The 27,025-nt window shown below is 40.5% G+C and overlaps 1 protein-coding gene and 1 long non-coding RNA gene across 3 annotated transcripts in view; one reads left to right on the top strand and one right to left on the bottom strand.

Annotated features, from left to right (window-relative positions):
* The window catches only part of arap1 (ArfGAP with RhoGAP domain, ankyrin repeat and PH domain 1), a 179,094-nt gene that overhangs the window by 133,758 nt on the left and 18,311 nt on the right, over positions 1–27,025 (bottom strand). The window contains exon 2 of one of the 2 annotated variants that reach the window (XM_062977050.1): positions 12,655–13,445. In XM_062977050.1, the coding sequence (XP_062833120.1) occupies positions 12,655–13,304 (650 nt within the window). In that variant the 5' untranslated portion in view covers positions 13,305–13,445. Of the gene's footprint in view, positions 1–4,446; positions 4,554–12,654; positions 13,446–27,025 lie in introns of those variants that run through there. The other variant, XM_062977051.1, reaches the window with a different exon arrangement.
* On the top strand, positions 15,310–16,490 carry LOC134297309 (uncharacterized). The gene is made up of 2 exons (XR_010004017.1): positions 15,310–15,822; positions 15,909–16,490. It is a non-coding gene; the product is annotated as an uncharacterized LOC134297309 (long non-coding RNA).

The raw sequence follows: 27,025 nt of genomic DNA on the forward strand, positions 1-27,025 counted from the left end.
AAAACACGGTGGTAAGTAAATGAAAACTGCTTTACTTCAGCAAAACATAAAGTACAGCACACTCAGTGGAATAATGCAAAAGGAAGCAAGGAAGTCTTAGGGCAAGTACAGGTCTTAGTCTCTGATGAATTCCCAAATCAAATAGCAGCAAGAAACAGCAATAAATCCTTAGGAACAGTTTCCCAGATGCAGGCTTGAAGCAGGCACAAGGGAAGTGAAGAGTCAGTTTGTTTCCAGCAAGAGCTGGCTGCATCTGCTTCTGCTTTATATCCCTGAATCCCCTCACAGCTGCTCGGGCAGTTCCTAATTACTCTGCTGCATTTCTGGCAGCTGTTCTAGCTGAATGAGACGTCTGTGCTCTGCTTCCTTTCGCCTCTCCTGAAATGTAGGTACTTGCAAAATCTCCTCCTCAGATTCCAATTCCCCCTCAGATTCATGAACACTTTCCTACTCCCCTTCTTCTGAAGAAGAAGAGGAATCCCTAACAAAAATCTACATGAAGCCTCTGGGAGAGATCATCCAGAGTTTTGGAGTTGATGTCATCTGTACGCAGAAGATGTCCAACTCTACTACTCTTTTCCACCTGCTACTAAAGAGGCTTTCTAGGTGCTGGACCGGCACTTGTTGGTTGTGGCAGTCTGGATGAGGGTGAACAAATTGAAACTGAATCCAGACAAGGCAGAGGTCCTCCTGGTCAATCGCAAGACCGAACAGGGCATAGGGTTACAGCCTGTGCTGGACAGGATCGCACTCCCCCTGAAGACATAGATTCACAGTTTGGGAGTTCTCTTGGATTCATCACTGAGCATGAAACCCCAGGTCTTGGTGGTGGCCAGGGAAGCATTTGCACATAAAACTTGTGCACCAGTTGCGCCCATACCTTGGGAAGACAGACTTGCCCATGGTGGTCTACATTCTTGTGATATCCTGAATAGACTACTGCAATGTGCTCTACATGGGGCTGCCTTTGAAGACTGTTCAGGAAGCTTCAAGTGGTCCAAAGGGCAGCAGCTAGATTTTTCACCGGATTGATGTACAGGGAGCATACAACTCTCATGTTATGTCCGCTACACTGGATGCCCATTTGCTACTAAACACAATTCAAAGTGCTGGCTTTAGCCTATAAAGCCATCAATGGTTCCAGCCCAGCTTACCTGTCCAAACACACTTCCCTCTATGAACCATCTCGGAGATGAAGATCATCTGGGGAGGCCCTGCTCTCAGTCCCACTTCCTTTGCAGGTAAGGTAAAAGGTTTCCCCTGACGTTAAGTCCAGTCATGTCTGACTCTGGGGGTTGGTGCTCATCTCCATTACTAAGCCGAAGAGCCGGCATTGTCCGTAGACACCTCCAAAGTCATGTGGCCACTGGCATGACTGCATGGAGCGCCGTTACCTTCCCGCCGAAGCGATACCTATTGATCTACTCACATTGGCATGTTTTCTAACTGCTAGGTTGGCAGAAGCTGGAGCTAACACCGGGCACTCACTCCGCTCCTGGGATTTGAACCTGCAGGTGTGGTTGGTGGGAACAAGAGACAGGGCCTTCTCAGTGGTGGCCCCACACCTGTGGAACTCCCTCCCCAGTGACATCAGATCAACCCTCTCCCTCCTGACCTTTAGGAAAAAACTGAAGACATGGATGTGGGATCAAGCTTTTGGTTAATCTGTCAGTGCATGTACTGCATATCCCATTATCTGTGGTTCTTCCCCCCCCCCAAAAAAAACCCCTCATTTTACAATAAAAACACTCGCATATTGGAATGTAACATTGAGTCAACATTTCAAGTTAATCGACCGACTACTTTTCGAGTTCTGCATGCACAAACATACGCAGGCTGTATTTTTATATGTAATAAAGATGTGCTATTAAAACTACTAAAACTTACAAATATCAAAATGCCCAATTTTGTTCTACTTATTATTATTATTATTATTGACACAAAGACAGTGTATGACATAGCAAACAAGATAGATATGCTGGATTTCGTATCACAAAATCACAAGTCAAACACTTCCCAAGTGTTTAGGACTGTGTGATGTACTTTTGGATGATGCGAGCAGATCCCAGTAATAATAATAATAATAATAATAATAATAATAATAATAATAATAATAATAATTACATTGCCTATCTCTGAAGATTAAAAACTCCCCTTGAAATCACATTCATTGCAGTTTGGGGTCCCCAGTTTTTGCTCAGTTCAACAAGAGAGACACATTTAAAGAAAGTTTGCAGTTTGCATTCATACAGCATTTCGGGAAACCACTCCAAAATGTCACACACACAAAACCCGGAAGAATTTATGCTTTTCCTAGCCGCGGTCAAATACAAGATTGCACAATGAAACAAAAGGGAATTGGCACCAAAAATCCTTTCCAATCCGTTCATGCACAAAACTACGTTGCTAAGTTTCCAAAGTCCAAAACTTTTTTTCCCCCCTGAAAGCAGCAGAGCCATTTCAAATTTCAATGAGAGAAACTATTTTAAAATAATGCCAGGAAATTACGCATGAAAAAAGAAAGAAAGAAAGGGCTCTAAAAGCAATAAAGAACTGGACGCAATCCTATCATCATCATGAATATTAATCTTTTTGATAGAGAAGCATTTCCCATTTCCAAAAGCCTTCTCTTTCAAATCAGTTAGAGGGAAATAATTTAAAATAAAGCAAGAGAATGACCAAGGACAAGGAGAGAAAAAGACGAAGGAAAGGAAGGAAATTGCTGGAATCCTGTTGTTGTTATTGTTGTTGTTGTCGTCATCGTCATCATAATCATCATCATCTTTGCAGAAAGCAGCAAACTCATTCTCAAAAGCCATTGCTTCCAAATCAGTAAGAGAAATAATTTAAAATAAAGCATTATCCTAGAGAAGGAAAGACTTCAGAAAAACAAGCGTGGCACTGGCTACAATCCTATCATCCTCATCATCATCCTTTCAAAATAAGCTGCAATCCTATCATTATTATCATTATTTCTATTATTTTATTATGACACTTATTATTATTATTGACACAAAGACACAGTATTACACAGCAAACGAAATCGATATGCTGGATTTCGTATCACAAAATCACAAGTCGAACACTTCCCAAGTGTCTAGGACTGTGTGATGTATTTTCGGATGATGCATGCAGATCCCAGTCGGGTGGCCTTTTGCAGTTGGCAGATCGTGATTTTGTCAATGTCTATTGTTTCCAAATGCCGGCTGAGATCTTTTGGCACGGCACCCAGTGTGCCCATCACCACCGGGACCACCTGCACTGGTTTCTGCCAGAGTCTTTGAAGTTCAATCTTGAGGTCCTGATTTCTATTATTTTATTATGACACAGCAAACAAGATAGATATGCTGGATTTCATATCACAAAATCACAAGTTGAACACTTCCCAAGTGTCTAGGACTGTGTGATGTATTTTCGGATGATGCGTGCAGATCCCAGTCGGGTGGCCTTTTGCAGTTGACAGATCGTGATTTTGTCAATGTCTATTGTTTCCAAATGCCGGCTGAGATCTTTTGGCACGGCGCCCAGTGTGCCCATCACATTATTATTATTATTATTATTATTATTATTATTATTGACACAAAGACAGAGTATGACACAGCAAACAAGATCTATATGCTGGATTTTGTATCCAAAATCACACGTCGAACACTTCCCAAGTGTTTAGGGCTGTGTGATTTTTTATTATTATTATTATTATTATTATTATTATTATTATTATTATTATTGACACAAAGACACAGTATAACACAGCAAACAAGATATATATGCTGGATTTTGTATCACAAAATCACAAATCGAACACTTCCCAAGTGTCTAGGACTTTTGCATTATTATTATTATTATTATTATTATTATTATTATTATTATTATTTTAGACACAGCAAACAAGATAGATATGCTGGATTTCATATTATATTATTATTATTATTATTATTATTATATTAATTATATATATATATATATATATATATATATATATATATAAAATATGTGCCGCCTTGAGTCCCTACGGGTGAGAAAGGCGGGGGAAATATGTTGTAAATAAATTATATATAATTTATTTTCTCTCTCATTCAAGACCCACCAGACCCCATTGCATCAGTGGGGTGGGTTAAGGTTTTTGCTCACCGTTGATTCAATGGGGCTTTGCTAAACTTCAAGCCCTTTGTTTTCCCAAGTAGTTTTCGCAAAGAAATCCACATCAGGTTGTTGTGAGTTTTCTGGACGGTATAGCCACGTTCCAGAAGCATTCTCTCCTGACGTTTCGCCCACAGGAGATAATGCTTCTGGAACATGGCCATACAGCCTGGAAAACTCACAGCAAGCCAGTGATTCCTGCCAAGAAAGCCTTTAACAATCCACATCTTTTCCCGCAAAACTTTCCTCTCCTTGACTTGCACACACTTAGAGTAACCAAAAATCTCAAATATTTCCGGCACTTACCTGGGAGGAAACAAAGGGACCTTTTCCTGCCACAAAGTCAGAAGCAATCCCAATGCAAAGAAAGTGCCAACAAAGCAGAACAAAGGGGGAGAAAGGAAAGCTCACCAAAGAAAAAGAAGACACACCTCTCCGGTTCAGGTTTCACCAACTCACTCCCTGTTGCAATCCCAAATGGGCACAAAAGTGACACAGCCGGACCTTTGTAGAGTGTGCAACACGACAGCCCTCGCACGGCCACAGTGCGCCCGTGCACTAGTTCTGCCCCTCGCACTAAAAAAGCACTTCCTGGCCCAGAGAGTTTGAGAAATGCCATCGAGCCGGAGGAGCAGAAGAGGAAGAAAAAGCTGCCAAAAAAAGCAAAACAGATCATAGAATCATAGAATCATAGAATCATAGAATAGTAGAGTTGGAAGAGACCACATGGGCCATCTAGTCCAACCCCCTGCTAAGAAGCAGGAAATCGCATTCAAAGCACCCCCGACAGATGGCCATCCAGCCTCTGCTTAAAAGCCTCCAAAGAAGGAGCCTCCACCACGGCCCCGGGGAGAGAGTTCCACTGGTGAACAGCCCTTCTCACAGTGAGGAAGTTCTTCCTGATGTTCAGGTGGAATCTCCTTCCTTTCCTGTAGTTTGAAGCCATTGCTCCATTGCGTCCTAGTCTGCAGGGCAGCAGAAAACAAGCTCCCTCCCTCCTGCCTATGACTTCCCTTCACGTATTTGTACATGGCTATCATGTCTCCTCTCAGCCTTCTCTTCTGCAGGCTAAACATGCCCAGCTCTTTAAGCCGCTCCTCATAGGGCTTGTTCTCCAGACCCTTCATCATTTTAGTCGCCCTCCTCTGGACGCTTTCCAGCTTGTCAACATCTCCCTTCAACTGTGGTGCCCAAAATTGGACACAGTGTGATTCCAGGTGTGGTCTGACCAAGGCAGAATAGAAAGAGGGGGAGCAGGACTTCCCTGGACCTAGACGCTATTCCCCTCTTGATGCAGGACAGAATCCCATTGGCTTTTTTAGCTGCCGCATCACATTGTAGGCTCATGTTTAACTTGTTGTCCACGAGGACTCCAAGGTCTTTTTCGCACACACTGCTGTCAAGCCAGGCATCGTCCCCCATTCTGTATCTTTGATTTCCATTTTTTCTGCCGAAGTGAAGTATCTTGCATTTGTCCCTGTTGAACTTCATTTTGTTAGTTTTGGCCCATCTCTCTAGTCTGTCAAGATCGTTTTGAATTTTGCTCCTGTCTTCTGGAGTGTTAGCTATCCCTCCCAGTTTGGTGTCGTCTGCAAACTTGATGATCGTGCCTTCTAACCCTTCGTCTAAGTCGTTAATAAAGATGTTGAACAGAACCGGGCCCAGGACGGAGCCCTGCGGCACTCCACTTGTCACTTCTTTCCATGATGAAGACGACGCATTGGTGAGCACCCTTTGGGTTCGTTCGCTTAGCCAATTACAGATCCACCTAACCGTAGTTTTGTCTAGCCCACATTTTACTAGTTTGTTTGCCAGAAGGTCGTGGGGGACTTTGTCGAAGGCCTTACTGAAATCCAGGTAGGCTACATCCACAGCATTCCCTGTATCGACCCAACTCGTAACTCTATCGAAAAAAGAGATCAGATTAGTCTGGCATGACTTGTTGATGCCCACAATCCATTGGGGCCTAACAGAACTTCCTCCTGGCACATGAACTTGGTTTGGCACAGGGTTGTATAGGGTTCCTATAAAGCAGGGGTCTCCAAACTATGGCCCAGGGGCCACATGCGGCCCGTCAAAGCCATTTATGCGGCCCCCACGGTGGCAGCTCCCTCCTCCTCCTCCACCGAGGAAGACTGGTGCGCGCCTTCCAAAGCTTTGCTTGTTTATAATGGTATTTTAATTATTATTTAATTAATTATTAAGGGGTGCTTTTCTAGTGCTTTTGGTGGACAAAGGCAGGAGGGGATTGGACTCTTCCAACTCTTCCAGCTTGCAGCCTGGTGCTCCTCCGATGAATAGTCCCCTTCTTGGCCGGCATGGCTATAACCACCTATACTATGGGACAAATCAATGATAAGAGCTCTCAGCCCCTTAAGAATGTACATTATTATTATTACATTATTATTACTATTATTATTATTATTATATTATGTCACAGCAAACAAGATAGACATGCTGGATTTCATATCACAAAATCACAAGTCGAACACTTCCCAAGTGTCTAGGACTCTGTGATTTATTTATTATTATTATTATTATTATTATTATTATTATTATTATTATTATTATATTATGTCACAGCAAACAAGATATATATGCTGGATTTTGTATCACAAAATCACAAGTTGAACAATTCCCAAACAGTTAGGACTGTGCGATTTATTATTATTATGTGATGTATTTTATTATGACACAGCAAACAAGATAGATATGCTGGATTTCGTATTATTATTATTATTATTATTATTATTATTATTATTATTATTATTATCAACATTGAGGTTGGGTGGCCATCTGTCAGGGGTGCTTTGCTTGTGCTTTTGGTGCACAAAGGCAGAAGGGGGTTGAACTAAATGGCCCAAGGGGTCTCTTCCAACCCTCTTTATTATTATTATTATTATTATTATTATTATTATTATTATTATTATTATTATCAACATTGAGGTTGGGTGGCCATCTGTCAGGGGTGCTTTGCTTGTGCTTTTGGTGCACAAAGGCAGAAGGGGGTTGGACTAAATGGCCCAAGGGGTCTTTTCCAACCCTTTTTCTTCTTATTATTATTACTATTGACAGAAGAACACAGTATAACACAGCAAATGAGATATATGTGCTGGATTTCGTATCACAAAATCACAAGTTGAACACTTCCCAAGTGTCTAGGACTATGTGATTTATTATTATTAGTATTATTATTAGTATTATTAACAACATTGAGGCTGGGTGGTTATCTGTCACTGGTGCTTTGCTTGTGCTTTTGGTGCACAAAGGCAGAAGGGGGTTGGACTAAATGGCCCAAGGGCTCTCTTCCAACCCTCTTTATTATTATTATTATTATTATTATTATTATTATTATTGACACAACAATGTTGTATGACACAGCAAACAAGATAGACATGCTGGATTTCGTGTCACAAAATCACAAGTCGAACACTTCCCAAGTGTCTAGGACTCTGTGATGTATTTTCGGATGATGCGAACAGATCCCAGCAGGGTGGCCTTTTGCAGCTGGCAGATCGTAATTTTGTCAATGTCTATTGTTTCCAAATGCCGGCTGAGATCTTTAGGCACGGCACCCAGTGTGCCCATCACCACCGGGACCACCTGCACTGGTTTCTGCCAGAGTCTTTGAAGTTCAGTCTTGAGGTCCTGATAGCGGCTGAGTTTTTCTTGTTGTTTTTCGTCAATGCGACTGTCACCTGGGATGGCAACATCAATGATCCAAACCTTGTTCTTTTCCACAACTGTGATGTCTGGTGTGTTGTGTTCCAGAACTTTGTCAGTCTGGATTCGGAAGTCCCACAGTATCTTTGCGTGCTCATTTTCCACGATCTTTGCTGGTTTGTGATCCCACCAGTTCTTTGCTGCTGGGAGGTGGTACTTGAGGCATATTATTATTATTAAACATTGAGGCTTTATTTGTTCCCGTTTTGTTTTGTTTTTTTACTTCAAAATAAGATATGAGCAGTGTGCATGGGAATTTGTTCATAGTTTAAAAAAAAACCAAAACTATAGTCTGGCCCTCCAACGGTCTAAGGGACCGTGAACTGGCCCCCTGTTTAAAAAGTTTGGGGACCCCTGCTATAAAGCAATGTTTCTCAAACTGGGGGTCGGGACCTCTGGGGGGTCGTGAGGGAATTCGGAGGGGTTGCCAAAGACCATCAGAAAACACATATTTTTGATGGTCTTAGGAATCCCTTTGGCAGTGAACGCTGAAGATCAGGGGGTGCTGGAAACAACACAACAACACATTGAGCCATGGTGGTGCAATGGGTTAAGCCCTTGTGAACTGCTGACCTGAAGGTTGGGTTGCTGACCTGAAGGTTGCTAGTTCGAATCCACAAGATGGGGTGAGCTCCCGTCTGTCAGCTCTAGCTTGTGGGGACATGAGAGAAGCCTCCCAACAGGATGGTAACACATCCAGGCATCCCCTGGGCAACGTCTCTGTAGACGGCCAATTCTCTCTTGCAATATGTTCTCAAGTCCCTTCTGACCCAATTAAAAAAAACATCACGACAACACAACAACACAAAACAACAACAACACAGCACCACCACAACAATGTAACAATAACAACAACACAACAAAGACACAACGCCACAACAACAAAACAACAACACAAAACAATAACAACACCACAACACTACAAAGACACAACACCGCAACACAACACCATAAGAACAAAACAACAACACACAACACAACAACATTGCAACCTCAACACACAACAACAACAACCTCTTCTTTTTCAAAGGTGAATGCCTGCACTGGAATAATTCCAGCACTAGGTGGCAGAATTGCACTAGAAATGTGGAGAATACAGGTCATTCCCAGTTACAAATATTCTACTTACAAACGACTCTTAGTTAAGAACAAGGGTGAGACAATAAGACAGGGGTCCCCAAACTAAGGCAAACTAAGGCCCTCCGAGGTCATTTACCTGGCCCCCGCCCTCAGTTTTATAATATAATATATTGTATATACATATAATATTGATAATAATATTATAATGTAATACAATATAACACTAATAATAATACCATATAATAATATTAATTATATATTCTATATTACATATAATATTACTAATAATATTACGATATAGTGGTATAGTACAATATAGTAATATATAATGCTAATATTGTGCTATGCTAATAATATAATATATTGTATGTACATATAATTTGCAAGCCACTCTGAGTCCCCTTTGGGGTGAGAAGGGTGTGATACAAATGTAGTAAATAAATGCAGTCAATAAATAATAAATAAATAAATACATTTTAGACCTTAGGCTCGCCCAAAGTCTGAAATGACTTGAAGGCACACAACAACAACAACAATCCTAATTAACTTGACTATCTCATTGGCCAGAAGCAGGAACACACTTCCCATTGAAATCCTGATAGGTTTATGTTGGGTTAAAATTGTTTTTATTTTTAAATTGTTTTTTCATGGTTCTTCTTCTTGTTGTTGTTTTTGCACTACAAATAAGACATGTGCAGTGTGCATCGGAATTTGTTTGTATTTTTTTTTCAAATGATAATCCGGCCCCTCAACAGTCTGAAGGATTGTGGACTGGCCCTTGGATTAAAAAGTTTGAGGACCCCTGCAATAAGAAGTGAGGAAATCTACCCCTAAAAGGGAAATCCAGTCTTGGAAGAGTGATCATCATGGGGGGAAAGAGGTCTCCAATGAAGCTTTATCCCTAATCTTTGTTTCTAAAGCAAGCCAACTTTCCAAAAATCCAATTCTCACAGGGAGAGAAAGTGATGGAAATCTTCTGAACAGAGGCAGAGGCAGCAAAGATATAGATATGTATATGTATATCTATATCTATACCTGGAGTAAGGCTTTAAAAATGTCCCTCTGGACAATAAACAATAAAACAATTGAAGGACATGAGCAAATAAAATACATGAGACAATAAAAACAGATTAAAAACATATAAAGTGCCGAGTCTTAGTTCATAGTAAAGTAAAGGTAAAGGTTTCCACTGACGTTAAGTCCAGTCATGTCCGACTCTGGGGGTTGGTGCTCATCTCCATTTCCAAGACAAAGAGCCGGCGTTGTCCGTAGACACCTCCAAAGTCATGTGGCCACTGGCATGACTGCATAGAGCGCTGTTACCTTCCCGGCGAAGCGGTACCTATTGATCTACTCACATTTCCATGACCTTGGAGTTGTCTACGGACAACCCCAGCTCTTGAGCTTAGAGATATTGATGAGCACCAAACCTCAGAGTGTGAGTAGATCAATAGGTACCGCTCCGGCGGGAAGGTAACGGCGCTCCATGCAGTCATGCCAGTGGCCACATGACCTTGGAGGTGTCTACGGACAACGCCGGCTCTTTGTCTTGGAAATGGAGATGGGCACCAACCCCCAGAGTCGGACATGACTGGACTTAACGTCAGGGGAAAACCTTTACCTTTATCTAGAACATATCTATATCTGTGTGTGTGTGTTATAGATAAATATATGTTATAGATAAAGGTAAACATTTTCCCCTGACATTAAGCCTAGTTGTGTCCATACACACACACACACACATACACACATATATATGTCTGGAGTGACTCTTTAAGAATGTCTCTGTTCTGACTTACATACAAACTCAACTTACCATATATACTCAGAAAACAGGGGAATTCCAGACAGCAAACAATCCAGTGCCAGTGAACACCTCGCAAACAGAGGATGCTTCCAGGCAACAACAGCCAGGCTACCTCTATGCAAACACCCTCACTGATTGACTGTGCAGCTGCAAGGCTGCTCAATGCTAATCAAGCTTTCTAATTGCGACATTCACACTTGATTCAAAAAGACAAGGGCTCTTTCCTAAATGATGATTGCCACATTTTTATATTACCATATATACTCGAGTGTAAGCCGACCCGAATATAAGCCGAGGCACCTAATTTTACCACAAAAAAACTGGGGGAAGTATTGACTCCAGTATAAGCCGAGGGTGGTAAATTTCAGAAATAAAAATAGATACCAATAAAATTACATTAATTGAGGCATCAGTAGGTTAAATGTTTTTGAATATTTACATAAAGCTCTAATTTAAGATAAGACTCTCCGACTCTGATCAAATCATTATTCTCATCTTCTTCAATGTCAATGTGCTTATGTATCCTTTTAATAATAATAGAGTAAAATAATGCATGTAATAATAATAATAATAATAATAATAATAAAGGAAAATAATACATGTAATAATAAACAGAGTAAAACAATAAATGCAATAATACAGCAGAGTCTCAATTATCCAAGTCTCGCTTATACAAGCCTCTGAATTATCCAAGCCATTTTTGTAGCCAATGTTTTCAATATATCATGATATTTTGGTGCTAAATTTGTAAATACACTAATTACAACACAACATCACTGCGTATTGAATTGCTTTTTCTGTCAAATTTGTTGTCTAACATGATGTTTTGATGCTTAATTTGTAAAATCATAACCTAATTTGATGTTTAATAGGCTTTTCCTTAATCCCTCCTTATTATCCAAGATATTCGCTTATCCAAGCTTCTGCCGGTCCATTTAGCTTGGATAAGTGAGACTCTACTGTAATAATAATATCAGAGTAAAATAAATGTAATAGTAGCAACAATAATAGAGAAAAATAATAAATGTAATCATACCAATAATAATAGAGAAAAATAATAAACGTACCATATATTCTTGAGTATAAGCTGACCCAAATATAAGCCAACCAGGACCCTCAACCCGAGTATAAGCCGAGGGATTTTTCAGTCTTAAAAAGAGGGCTGAAAAACTAGGCTTATATTCGAGTATATACAGTAATAACTTCTCTTGTCCGTAACTTTCACAGGCCTGATAGGGCTTCTTCTGCCAAGAAGAAGTGGCCGCACTTATTTATTTACTTATTTTTCTCCCGCTTTCCTCCCATGGGTGGAACTTGTTGGATTATGGTTGTATGTATATGAAATGTAAATCAAGAGTTTCTGGTGTTTTGCAAGAGTGTGTGTTTTCAGTAATGAAACAGTTAACAGCAGGCTAGTTTTGACTGACAGCCTGTTGTGATTGTTATGACTTATCAGGCATGATTTCCGGCTTTTGGAGGTCGGAACTTCCTGCAGACTGAGGAATGTGCTTTCTTATCTCTGAGTGTGTTGAGCTGGTGCTTGCCGAGGCAAGAGGCTATAGAAGAATGCCAGCTCAGAGCGATGGCTTTTGCTATGCTTTGTAAATATGTATTATAGGTATTGAAATAAATGTTTGGACTTCAGACAACAGAGGTGTTTGAGTCTGACATTGAACAGGAATTGGTGAGGCAGACGATTGCAACCAAGGTTGTTGTATGTCTTTCGGGCTGTGTGGCCATGTTCCAGAAGTATTCTCTCCTGATGTTTCACCCACATCTATGGCAGGCATCCTCAGAGGTTGAGAGGTTGCAACCAAGTCATCAAGGTGCTGGAGAAGATGATTGATGGTGTTTTGAAGAAACCCACCCAGCATGCAACCTGACCCCACACTGTCAGAACTTACCTGCCGGCTGCCTTCTGCTGCCCGGCTCTTGGGGGCAGCGTTGGGGGTCTGCTGGGCAGCGGAGGGGCTTTTCCCTCCACGTGGTGCCTCTTGGCCGGCAGAGGTGGCAGGGAGACAGCTTTGCCCGCTGGCTCTGGAAGCGTGGTGACCGCAGGGCTGACCGTTACTGCGTCCGGCGGAGTGGCCAAGGGGGCCGAGAAGTCCATCAGGGCCCCCGACTCGAAGGACGGCACGGCCGGAGGGGATTCGGAGAGGGCCGGAGGGGAGGAGAACTTGACCGGCGGGTGGCAGGTGGTCCTGGGAGGGATGGGAGGGGGGTCCGGGCAGGGAGGGGGGGACGCCTTGGATGAGCCGGACCCTTGGCCGCAGGAGCCGCGGAAGATGTTGCGCTTCATGGGCACGGGCCTCCTGGGGGGCAGCCGGGGCCCCTCAAAAGCGGGCAGCGACTCCGCGAAGGCCTTGAGCAGGCCGGAGAGGATGCGCTTGCGGTGCCCGGGAAGCAGGACCCCCAGCTGCGTCAGGTCCTCGTCCGTCAGGCGCTGGCAGTCCGAAACGCACCTCAAGTGGTTCCTCTCAAAGTTGTCCACGTACTGCTCCAAATGGAGGGCTCGGAGCCACTCCGCCATGGGCAAGGAGGACCCAGCCGCCATGGCCGGCCGGCGGTCAAGAGGTCACTCCGTCATCCTCTTCAAGGATCTGAAATGAGACTGCGAACCTCTCCGGTGTGCTACTCGGCTCCGCTTCTCGGATGGAAAACAACCCTGTGCATTTCAGTCCTCTTGGAGCAGCAGCTGGTGATGCAAAAAAACCACAAAGGCAAAGAATTATTTCAGCAATTAAAGTGCAAGGCAACGATATTCATAAAGGAGGCGTTTGCCATTTGGAACGACTCGAGAAGAGCAGCAGAAAATAACAATCCAAAATATTGTTTTTATGTCTTACTAGCTGTGCCCGGCCACGCATTGCTGTGGCATTGTGTGGTGGTGTCTGTATTTTATAGGCAGTGTGGAAGAGGCCTAAGTGAGGCCTGTCCCCTGGGCTGAGTGGGTTGCTAAGAGACCAAGTGGGCAGAGCTTAGCCTTCTAACTGGCAGCAATCGGATAAAAACAATTATTCATCTCCCTCTAATTAGGACTTTATTTTTCTTTTCTTTTTGTTGTATCAACCTAGAGGCGTGGATGAGGGGTTGTGCTGTCAATTTTTGAGGTTGTGGGGTGTTTAGTTTTGTTGTTTTGGCGGTCGCCAGGATTCCATCACTCTTTTATATATATAGACTAGCTGTGCCCGGCCACGCGTTGCTGTGGCGAAGTCTGGTGGTATGGGAAATAAAGTATTGAGGAACTGGTGGTAGTTAAGGTAAAGGGTAAAGATGTGGAGTCCAGATAATCCAGTTAAAGCAGATAATATATAAGATTATATGGGTTATATAGCTGTGTGGAAGGGCCTTGAGTCTACACTGCCATATAATCCAGTTAAAATCTGATAATCTGTATTTTATAGGCAGTGTGGAAGAGGCCTAAGTGAGGCCTAACTCTGCCTGTCCCCTGGGTGAGTGGGTTGCTAGGAGACCAAGTGGGCGGAGCTTAGCCTTCTAACTGGCAGCAATCGGATAAAAACAATTATTCATCTCCCTCTAATTAGGACTTTATTTTTCTTTTCTTTTTGTTGTATCAACCTAGAGGCGTGGATGAGGGGTTGTGCTGTCAATTTTTGAGGTTGTGGGGTGTTTAGTTTTGTTGTTTTGTCGGTCGCCAGGATTCCATCGCTCTTTTATATATATAGATTACGGTCATTAAACAGCACCAAAAAAAAAGAACAAATTAGGAGCATATCAAAATAGGAACATATACATTTAACCGCTCCGAGCCACACTGGGAATAGCGGTATACAAGTCTAATAAATAAATAAAGTATTAAGAAACATTGTCAAAAGCAAAGTTAAAACCCAAAGTTAAAAGTTGAATATGATAGTTAAAATGGTATTAAACATTTATATGCTAAGATGACAATAGTAAATACTGACACTGTGGTATGTCAGCCTGTTGTTCCCACTGTAATGCCTGAAACTGAATGCGCCTGCCTCCATCCCTATGTATCCCACACACTTTACCTTCACAACAACCCTGCGGAGCAGGACGCAGCTGGAAAGGTGACCACAAAGCAAGCGATCCGAACCCAGGTCTATGGAGACTCCAAGCAGACGTTTGCAATAAAGGACCAGACTTCTTCACTAATTAAACCACAATGTCAGTTGGAAACTGAAGAGGAGATACTTCCTTCCTTCCTCCTTCGCTTGAACCGGGTCACGCTTTTCGGGCATATTGCGACACAAAACAACATGCAAGCCACGGCCAAGGCACTTTGCCATTCAGTTACAGCAACCCTATGCTTCCCAATGGCTCCTCTTTCTTTTCTTACTGTCATTGCACATCATACAATGTAATTAAATGCCGTCCCCAATATGCATTATATATGTACAATGACAAAACAAGACACCCATCGGGTTGCAATGAGTTTTCCGGCCATGTTCCAGCTGCATTATTTCCTAACGTTTGGCCTGCATCTGTGGCTGATGGCATCTTCAGAGGTTCTGTTGGAGGTGAGGCAAGTGGAGTGTGTGTGTGTGTGTTATGGTTGAGCCTTCGGGCTCCGATAATAGAAGAAGGAGGCATAAGACTCCTCGAGAGTCAGACTCTTTCGAGGAGCGTGAACGAAAATGGCTCCGGGATTTGTTTACAGACCCGACAGATGAGGACTCATTTGAGGGTTTTTCTGAGGGTTTGGAGGAAGAGATGGCCAGCTCGGAGGAGGATGACATGGAATGGACTCGTGTGAGGGAGGATTTGGGTGTTGGGGAAACAGGCAATGAAAGCATGGGAGGTGAGTGGCGGGTTGCAGGATCAGACCCATGGACTGGCTGGAGGGATGGAGCGGGATCCACAGCTGGGGATGCTGTGGGGCGTAGTCAAAGGTGCTTTAGCTCTGATGAGGATGATGAGTTTGGGGCGCCTGGAATTGGGATGGCAGCTGACAGCGATGATGAGCTTGAACTGGGATAAATTGGGGTTTGGGATCAATGTCTAATTGCGTTGGGCAAGGTAATCTGGACGGACGCTTGGGCTTTTGTTGGGGAACTTCCTGAAGACGGGTGTGATTCGTTGCTGGATACGTAAGTTTACCAAGGACACTGGGCATCGACGGCGGGAGGAACTGTGCGGGGTTTTTCTCTGTGCAACTTGTGTTTAATCTCAATAGCTTGGACCTCCGTCGTCTTTTTGACGGGCAATACCTACTCACACTGGATTGACGCTGGACTGACTGACTTCGATTCTGGATTATCCCTTCTGCTGCTTATCGGTGAGACCTTTGGATTCCTAGACGGCTACGTTTGGCTATTGACCTCTGGACCGGATTGGGACCCTGCTGACTGCCGTTTCCCTGACTGCTGAGCCTGGACCTGGATATCGTTGGCTGTTGAACCTTAAATTGAATCCTGACTACGACCACGTTTTCCTTCGCTGCAGGGAGGAATAAACAAGCCTGGTTTAGTCTCCTGCTGTTTCTGAGTAGCAGAGAGGAATCTGCTACCAGTCTGTTGTTTACATTCTGACTCCTGTTGTCCTCCTTTGTTTGCATTGTTTGCCAGGCTGAAGTAAGCACTTTTGATTTAATCCGGATTATACTTCTGTTTAACCCGGTTTTTTCCCTTTGAGTTGTTTAAGCTCAATCTGAGTTGTTTTTTGTTACCTATCACACTGAAGTCAAGTGTTTGCCCTGTTTTTTGTCTCCTACGGGCATTTTTAGTTCTGTAATCTCAATAAACTGAGTTTTGCTTTACTCACTGGCGTTCTGTCTCTGACAGTGTGTGTGTGTGTGTGTGTGTGTGTGTGTATATATATATACACAGTAGAGTCTCACTTATCCAACACTCACGTATCCAACGTTCTGGATTATCCAACGCATTTTTGTAGTCAATGTTTTCAATACATCCTGATATTTTGGTGCTAAATTCGTAAATACAGTAATTACTACATAGCATTACTGCGTATTGAACTACTTTTTCTGTCAAATTTGTTGTATAACATGATGTTTTGATGCTTAATTTATAAAATCATAACCTAATTTGATGTTTAATAGGCTTTTCCTTGATCTCTCCTTATTATCCAACATATTCGCTTATCCAAGCTTCTGCCGGCCCGTTTACGTTGGATAAGTGAGACTCTACTATATATATATAGTATAGTGTATATATATATACACACACACACACACACACACACACACCGGATATACTCGAAGATAAGCCGAGTTTGGAGCCTGCAGGCTGTTGCTTGCAATATGTGATCTATTTCTCTCTTCTCCTCCCTTATCAGTGTGTTTTCTTTTGCAAAGCCTCCCTCGCTCTGAACCAAGGGAATGTTTTGAAAAGAGAAAGACGCCCTTGCAAGTCAGGAAGAAGAAAAATATATATTCATTAATCTTATGAAAGCATTTTCCCCTGAAATATTTGTTAAACTCTCCTACAGATATATAGGCATTAACATCTTGCAAGCTTTTGCCATCTCTATGTACCTTTATATGTGTATCTATCTATATACATTAATTTTATATATGAATTTCCCCTCATATGTTTGCAGGTCTTTGCAAATCCTTTATACACACCAGAACATTTCCTCTAGATATTTTACTGTCATTATTATTTTGCTATTATTGCTACTTCAACACTACTAATTTAACATTACCATATTATTATTATTATTATTATTATTATTATTATTATTATTATTATTAATAATAATAATAATAATAATAATAATATATTTTCTTATTATTACTTTAACATTATTATCATTATTCCTCCAATGTATTAAATGGATAGAGACATCCTGACCACACTAGAACATTTCCTCTAGATATTTTACTGTCATTATTATTTTGCTATTATTACTAATTTAACATTACCATATTATTATTATTATTATTATTATTATTATTATTATTATTATTATTATTATTATTATTATTATAAATTTCTTATTATTACTTTAACATTATTATCATTATTCCTCCAATGTATTAAATGTATAGAGACATCCTGATCACACCAGAACATTTCCTCTAGATAATTTTGCTATTATTACTAATTTAACAGTACGTTATTATTATTATTATTATTGTTATTATTATTACTTTAACATTATTATCATTATTCCTCCAATGTATTTAATGTATAGAGACATCCTGACCACACCAGAACATTTCCTTTAGATAATTTTGCTATTATTACTAATTTAACATTACCATATTATTATTATTATTATTATTGTTGTTGTTGTTGTTGTTGTTGTTGTTACTTTAACTATTATTATTATTATTATTATTATTATTATTATTTTTACGCCAATGTATTAAATGTATAGAGACATCCTAACCACACCAGAACATTTCCTCTAGATATTTTACTTACATTATTACATTGCTATTATTACTTTAACACTACCATATTATTATTATTATTATTATTATTATTATTATTATTAATAATAATATTATATTATATTATTATTACTTTGACATTATTATTATTATTATTGTTATTATTATTATCATTATTCCGCCAATGTATTAAATGTATAGAGACATCCTGACCACACCAGAACATTTCCTCTAGATTTTTACTTTCATTTTGCATTGCTATTATTACTAATTTAACATTACCATATTATTATTATTATTATTATTATTATTATTATTATTATTATTATTATTTATTACTTTAACATTATTATTATTGTTGTTGTTGTTATTGTTGTTGTTGTTATTATTATTATTATTATTATTATTACGCCAATGTATTAAATGTATAGAGACATCCTGACCACACCAGAACATTTCCTCTAGATAATTTTGCTATTATTACTAATTTAACATTACCTTATTATTATTACTATTATTATTATTATTATATTTTCTTATTATTACTTTAACATTATTATCATTATTCCTCCAATGTATTAAAGGTATAGAGACATCCTGACCACACCAGAACATTTCCTTTACTTTATTATTACTTTGCCATTATTACTACTTTAACACTACTATAGTATTATTATTATTATTATTATTATTATTATTATTATTATTATTAATCCCCCAAAGTAGTAAACTTATGAAGACATCCCAACCACATCAGAACTTTCAACTAAATTATTTTTTGCTGAACGCAGGGCAAAAAATAGCAGAAACGCGGCTAATTTAAGCCTCCGGGAACATTCACACACCGACGCAAGTCACGCTCTCCTTTCTTGGCAGAAACATGATTCGTTCCCAAGACTTGAGCCGACTTCTTCTCCGGATGTGAAAAAGCACAAACAAGTGGCCCAGTTCCATTTCCAAAACACATTCCTTTTGCTTCCTTCTGAGAAATGACCGCCAGGAATCATTTATACTGAGGAATGAATGAATGAATTCAGCCTGACCCCACTTTAAACTGCTGACGCTCAGTGCTAAACAATTCCAAAATATTTTAAAAATGCAAAATATCAGAATGGCATAAAGAAGAGGCTGAAATGCAAGAGTCGTCGTGTTCTTGCATTAAATAATTCTCTGAGTTTTTGCATTCTTTGCAAGATTTTTTCTCTAGTCCATTTTTCTACAGGACTGCAGAATTGCTTTTAAATTGGGCAGATCTTTGCGAACCAAAATAATTCCCTCTGTTTTGTTTTTACACACACACAAACACACACATATATATATATGGTATCCTGCAAGGAGGAAATGCACTCTGCCTATGCTCAGAGGCACTCTCTACTCCAGTCTACTCCTTCCAAACAGAATGTGTGCACATGCGTTTTGTTGTTGTTATTGTGGATTTTGGAGAAATAAAGTTACGGTAATAATATTTATTCATTGTTTTTAATGTTGCAATGCTGCTGCAATGCAGTTTATAATAATGATAATAATAATAATATGTAAGCCTAGTTTTTCAGCCCTTTTTAGGACTGAAAAAAAAAACCTCCTCGGCTTATACTCAGGTGGGCTTATATTCAGGTCGGCTTATACTCAAGTATATATGGTATATTTATTATTTTTCTCTATTATTATTGGTATTGTTACATTTATTATTTTACTCTATTAATTATTATTATTACAGTAGAGTCTCGCTTATCCAACGTTCTGGATTATCCAACGCATTTTTAGTCAATGTTTTCAATACATCATGATATTTTGGTGCTAAATTCGTAAATACAGTAATTACTACACAGCATTACTGCGTATTGAAATACTTTTTCTGTCAAATTTGTTGTATAACATGCTATTTTCGTGCTTCATTTGTAAAATCATAACCTAATTTGATGTTTAATAGGCTTTTCCTTAATCTCTCCTTATTATCTAATATATTCGCTTATCCAACATTCTGCTGGCCCCTTTACATTGGATAAGTGAGACTCTACTGTACTTTATTTTTATTTAAATAATTATGGTTTAAATATAACTAGGAATATGTTATTACATAAGATAATAATACATTATTGTTATCAACATTAAAACAATGAATTATTATTAATAATTTTAATTATTTCTATCCCACCTTTCTTCCCATGGGAACTCAAGGCAGCAGTAAACATAATACACCCAATACGAATTTAAAATAAGACAGATACAAACATTCAGATATGTTTTAGATTTCTAATACTGTATATGTAATATAAGTAGGGAAGACGTCTCAGGTATTTTGGAGAGATAACTCATAAATGTCTGTATTTTCTGCTGAAGCATCAAGAATCCTGGCTGAAGGGGAATTAATCACGTCTTTCACTTCCAGTTTATCCATTTGGACGTAACGTCACAATGCTCTCATGCATGGCTCACGGTCACACTAATGGCACATGCTGCAATTGTGCAAAGGAACAGATGTCATTTCCTGCATTCCCAGGGTACATCTGCACATCATCGCCCTTTTCAAAAAGGGAGAAAGAGCAGACTGTGGAAACTATCAAGATATCTCCCTTATGGAATCCGTTGTCAAACCGGGGTGAAGTGTTATTGCCCCAGTCTTATTCTCCATCCTCATTGCTATGATACTGCACCATGTTGATAGGAAGCTTCCTACCGGCATGGAAATCACCTGTGGGCAAGCTATTTAACCTCAGCAGACTGAAAACCAAAACCAAGGTCTCAACAACATTTGTTACAGAATTCCAATATGCTGACGATAACGTAGTGTCAGGACCCAGGCTGCAGAGCACCAATAACCATGCGCAGAGACCAGATTCTATCTAATATCTTTATTAAGGAATTAAATAAAGTCAATAAAAACAAGTGAAGAATATAGTTCAGAAACAGACCTTCCAGGAAAGGCCAAATATTGTCCAGGAAAATAATGTCCCATATAAGATATTAAAGTCCAAAGTTATAATCCACTTGACCGAAACACACACCTTGCCAAGCAATGGTGTGGGGAATGACAGGGTCTTTAAAGTCCAAAGTAGCTTGGCAACAAGGCTGGAAAATAGACCTGAATCTTGGCTAGATCAAAACTTGAAACGAGGCAAACATGAAACATGAACTGAGTCCAGAGAAGTCCGTGAAACAAGGCAAGGCTGGAAACTTGATCCGTGAAACAAGGCAAGGCTGAAAACTTGATCCGGGAAACAGGGAACTGGGGTACGAAGTCTACACACGATCTCTCTCTCAAGCTGAACAATTGACTCCGCAAGGTTCTCCTTGCGGCAAAACCCCTATATAGGGTCTTGTTTTCCCGCCAACAGAACACTTTCCCTGGAGAACAAGAAGCGAAACCCAACTCTGTCCAGATGTACAACTCCTTAGAATTTCCCAAGGGAAGCAGACCTAATCAGCTAATTGTCTGGCAGCGATTCTGAGACTCCGGCGATTAGCCTCCCTGGCTCCTCTATCTCTATTATAATTGTCCTTTCGGGAAAACGGGGGAGAATTCTGCCCAAGGCTTGTTTGGTTAACTTCCTGAGGACAAACATCCTCCAGGTGGAGAGGCTCCGATTCAAGCTGAACCGGTGGAAATCCCATGTTTTCCTCCTCATCTGCCACAATAGCACTAGGAACGGGACTACAAGGCCCATGAGACATCACACGTAGTCTGTGCCCATTCAGAAGAAGGCCTACAAGCCACTCTAAATACTTTTGCAGAAGCATACAAAAAGCTCGAACATTGAGAAAACCGAAGTGCTCTTTCTTCAAAAGGCACCAGTCGAACCCCCTACAAGGCTAGAAATAGATCTTAATGATGTAACATTTGAAAATGTTGACTATTTCCACTCCCTTGTCAGCCACTTCTCCACAAAAGTCAACACTGACACTGAAATACAACACCACCTGAGCTCTGCGAGTGCAGCATTTTCCTGAATGAAGCAGAGAGTGTTTGAGGATCGGGACATTCACAGGGAGACCAAAATTTGTTTGTAAATTTATTGTTCTCCCAACCCTGTTCTATGCCTGTGGACCGTCTACAGACATCATGCTCAATTTCTGGAACGATTCCATCAGTGTTGCCTCCAAAAAATCCTACAAATATCTTGGGAAAAGAGGCAGACAAACATCCGCATCTGGAAAAAGAAGCAAAGACCACCAGCATTGAAGCCATGATCCTCCACCATTGACTCCGCTGGACTGAAGGCCACATTGTCCAAATGCCCAAAGACCAACGCCTCCCAAAGCAGTTATTCTACTCTTAACTAAAGAATGGAAAACGGAATGTTAGTGGACAGGAAAAAAGATGGAAAGATGAGCTTAAAGCCAACCTTACAAACTGTGGCAGAGACACTGACCCTTAGGTGTTGGAACTGGAGGTCCGTTGTGAGCAACAGTGCTGTGGCATTTGAAGAGGCATGAATGGAGGGCGGAAGGGAGAAACACATCAAGAGGAAGGAGGCACCTCAAGCCAACCCTCATCTGGACCACCTTCCATCCGGAAACCAATGTCCTCACTGCAGAAGAACATGTGGATCAAGAATAGGTCTCTACAGTCACCTACGGACCCATTGCCAAGACCCTTCACGTGGAAGGCAATCAGACTCGGACACCAAGGATCACCAATTATGACACTGGGGAATAAACGCACAATGCCATTGGCTTTTTGAGCTGCTGCATCATACTCTTGGCTCATGTTCAGCTTGTTCTCTCAGAGTCCATTCTCTGTACACTGAAGCACCTCCCTTGCATTCCACAGCCTGTGATGTATCTTTCTGTCACGTAGCACAAATCTTTGTCATTTGCCCTTCCAGCAATCAATCAGGGTTCGCTGCAATTAACCTCTTGACTGCTGGAATGCTTGCTGGAAGGAACACACATATTTCCACAGCAACAATAGATTAAACATTTCACTTCATATCACAAAAACACTAACACATCACACTCTTGGCTCATGTTCAGCTTGTTCTCCATGAAGACTACAAGATCTTTCTCACACGTCTTGCTGTCGAGCCAGGCATTGTCCCCATCCTGTATCTTTGCATTTCATTCTTTCGGCCTAAGTGTCACATCTTACATTTGTCCTTGTTGAAATTCATGTTGTTTGTTTTGGCCAATGAGTAATCTGTTAAGGCCGCTTTGAATTCTGATCCTGTCCTCTGGAGTATCATAGAATCAGTCATAGAATCATAAAATTATAGAGTTGGAAGAGACCTCATGAGCCATCCAGTCCAACCCCTTTCTGCCAAGAAGCAGAAAAATCACATTCAAAGCACTCCCAACAGATGGCCATCCAGCCTCTGCTTAAAAGCCTCCAAAAAAGTAACCTCCACCGCACGCTGAGGCAGAGAGTTCCACTGCTGAACAGCTCTCACAGTGAGGAAGGTCTTCCTGATGTTCAGGTGGAATCTCCTTCCTTTCCTGTAGTTTGAAGCCATTGTTCCATTGCGTCCTAGTCTCCAGGGCAGCAGAAAACAATCTTGCTCCCTCCTCCCTATGACTTCCCTTCACGTATTTGTACATGGCTATCATGTCTCCTCTCAGCCTTCTCTTCTGCAGGCTAAACATGCCCAGCTCTTTAAGCCTCTCCTCATAGGGCTTGTTCTCCAGACCTTTGATCATTTTAGTTGTCTTCCTCTGGACGCTTTCCAGCTTGTCAACATCTCCCTTCAATTGTGGTGCCCAGAATTGGACTCAGTGTGATCCCAGGTAAAGTGGTCTGACCAGGGCAGAATAGAATAGAGGAGGAGCAGGACCTCCCTGGATCTAGACGCTATTCTATACTGTTTTCATATTTTATTATATTTTCATATTTTATTTTATTGTATTATGCTTTCATATTTTATTATGTTTTCATATTTTATTATATTGTACTGTTCTGGGCGTGGCCCCATGTTAGCCGCCCCGAGTCCCCGTTGGGGAGATGGTGGCGGGGTATAAATAAAGTATTATTATTATTATTATTATTATTATCAACACAACGACGTTGTATGGCACAGCAAACAAGATAGATATGCTGGATTTCGTTTCGCAAAACCACAAGTCGAACACTTCCCAAGTGTCTAGGACTGTGTGATGTATTTTCTGATGATGTGTGCAGATCCCAGTCGGGTGGCCTTTTGCAGTTGGCAGATGGTGGTTTTGTCAATGTCTATTGTTTCCAAATGCCGGCTGAGATCTTTTGGCACAGCACCCAGTGTGCCCATCACCACCGGGACCACCTGTACTGGTTTCTGCCAGAGTCTTTGAAGTTCAATCTTGAGGTCCTGATAGCGGCTGAGTTTTTCCTGTTGTTTTTCATCTATGCGACTGTCACCTGGGATGGCAACATCAATGATCCAAACCTTGTTCTTTTCTACAACTGTGATGTCTGGTGTGTTGTGTTCCAGAACTTTGTCAGTCTGGATTCGGAAGTCCCACAGTATCTTTGCATGTTCATTTTCCAATACTTTTGCAGGTTTGTGATCCCACCAGTTCTTTGCTGCTGGGAGGTGGTACTTGAGGCATAAGTTCCAATGAATCATTTGGGCCACATAGTTGTGCCTCTGTTTGTAGTCTGTCTGTGCGATTTTCTTACAGCAGCTGAGGATATGATCCATGGTTTCGTCGGTTTCCTTGCACAGTCTGCATTTTGGGTCATCAGCCAGCACAGCCCTCAGTCATCATTGGAGTAGCTAAGCCCCCCCACCACGTCAAGGTGGCACCTGCGGGGGGGAGTATTATTATTATTATTATTATTATTATTATTATTATTATTATTATTATTATATTCCCCTATTGATGCAGGCCAAAATCCCATTGGCTTTTTTTGCCGCTGCATCACATTCCTGGCTCATGTTTAACTTGTTGTCCACAAGGACTCCAAGGTCTTTTTCGCACACACTGCTGTCAAGCCAGGCATCGTCCCCCATTCTGTCTCTTTGCATTTCATTTTTTCTGCCTAAGTGGAGTATCTTACATTTGTCCCTGTTGAACTTCATTTTGTTAGTTTCGCCTAATAGTTACTTCTTTCCAGGATGAAGAGAAAGAACCATTGGGGAGAAGCTCCCTTTGAGTTTGGTTGCTTAACCAATGACAGATCCACCTAATAGAAGCCTTGCGTAACCCACACTGGACTAGTTTGCTTGCAAGAAGGTCATGGGGGACCCTGTTGAAGGCCTTCCTGAAACCAAGATCTGTTCCATCTACCACATTCCCTGCATCTACCAAGCTTGTAACTCTATCAAAAAGGAGATAAGATGAGTCTGGCATGGCTTGTATTTGAGAAATCCATGCTGACTTTTAGTGATCACAGCCTTCCTTTCTAAGTGATTACAAATGGTCTCCTTCATGATCTTTCCTGGCATTGATGTCAGGCTGACTGGACATCGGTCATTGTTTAGGTCAATGATGGGCAACCTTTTGCACTTAGTGTGTCAAAATTCACCAAAAAACTTAACATGACTTGGGTGGTGTGTCACTTCGAGAAAAGAACCATAATTTCACAATATGTATAGTTTAAATAACAAAAATGTATAATTGTAATACAGTAGAGTCTCACTTATCCAACACTCGCTTATCCAACGTTCTGGATTATCCAACGCATTTTTGTAGTCAATGTTTTCAATATATCGTGATATTTTGGTGCTGAATTCATAAATACAGTAATTACCACATAGCATTACTGCATATTGAACTACTTTTTCTGCCAAATTTGTTGTCTAACATGATGTTTAGGTGCTTAATTTATAAAATCATAACCTAATTTGATGTTTAATAGGCTTTTCCTTAATGCCTCCTTATTATCCAACATATTCGCTTATCCAACATTCTGCCGGCCCGTTTATGTTGGATAAGGGAGACTCTACTGTATATAACTGTATTTAATAAATCAAAAACTCTTTACTACCCTTATTTCCATGTACAACAATCTATGGTACCTCTTGCAGTTTCCACACTGATTTCTCTCTATTCTAGTTTCAATGTAGTCATGAATAATGAATAATATAATAATAATAATATAACGGTAATAATATAATAATATACTACAACAATAATAATAGAATAATAATAGAATGCTTATATATATATATATATATATATATATATATATATATATATAAATGTAATGTGCATAATTCCCATGGAGTAAACAAAAGACATAGTCATCCAATCAATCTGCATGCGGCAGCGTGTCAGCAAAAATGGCTAGGCGTGTCAGTGCTGACACGCGTGTCATAGGTTGGCCATCACTGGTTGAGGTCCTCTTTTTTACCTTCTTGAAGATAGATCGGGACAATATTGGCCCTCCTCCAATGGAACGTACTGGAACGTACTTAGTCCTAATCTTTTTTTATACTGGTTTTAAACCACTTCATTGAATGTGTTGCAATAGCAGATTCCCAGATCAGCTTAGTGTTTACACCTTATTTTATTTTATTTTTTGGTTATTTAATATTTAATGTTTATTTTACTTAAGTGATATTTGTCTTTACTGTTCTATTATAGTACAAATCCTATCTAAAATCATACCACGTACTTTTAACATTAATATTGAAATCTGAAATATATACAGAAAGTCTTTACTGTTCTCCAAGGATTCTCAAAGGTCAATACCAGTGGTTCTGGAATGACTTCTGTTAGTTCCTTCAATACTCTTGGATGTAAGGATGCCACCAATAAGAAAAATATTTTTTCCTTTCAAAATGCTGTAACAGCAGCTGCCTGAATAGTTTATGCCAGACACTCGAAAGAAAGTATTATTCCATCTGCAAGCAAATGGCTGAACAAACTGCTAAACTTTTCAGAATGTGATAACATTGACTCGTCTCCTTAGAAATAAAACAATACAATATTTTCAAAACAATTGGAAGCCTTTTTGCACAATATATAGGTAGAACATTTTAAGACTGGTCCATAATGGTGTGGAGTGGCTACAAATATAT

This window comes from Anolis carolinensis, chromosome 3 (assembly GCF_035594765.1).
Source record: "Anolis carolinensis isolate JA03-04 chromosome 3, rAnoCar3.1.pri, whole genome shotgun sequence".
Taxonomy (NCBI): domain Eukaryota; kingdom Metazoa; phylum Chordata; class Lepidosauria; order Squamata; family Dactyloidae; genus Anolis; species Anolis carolinensis.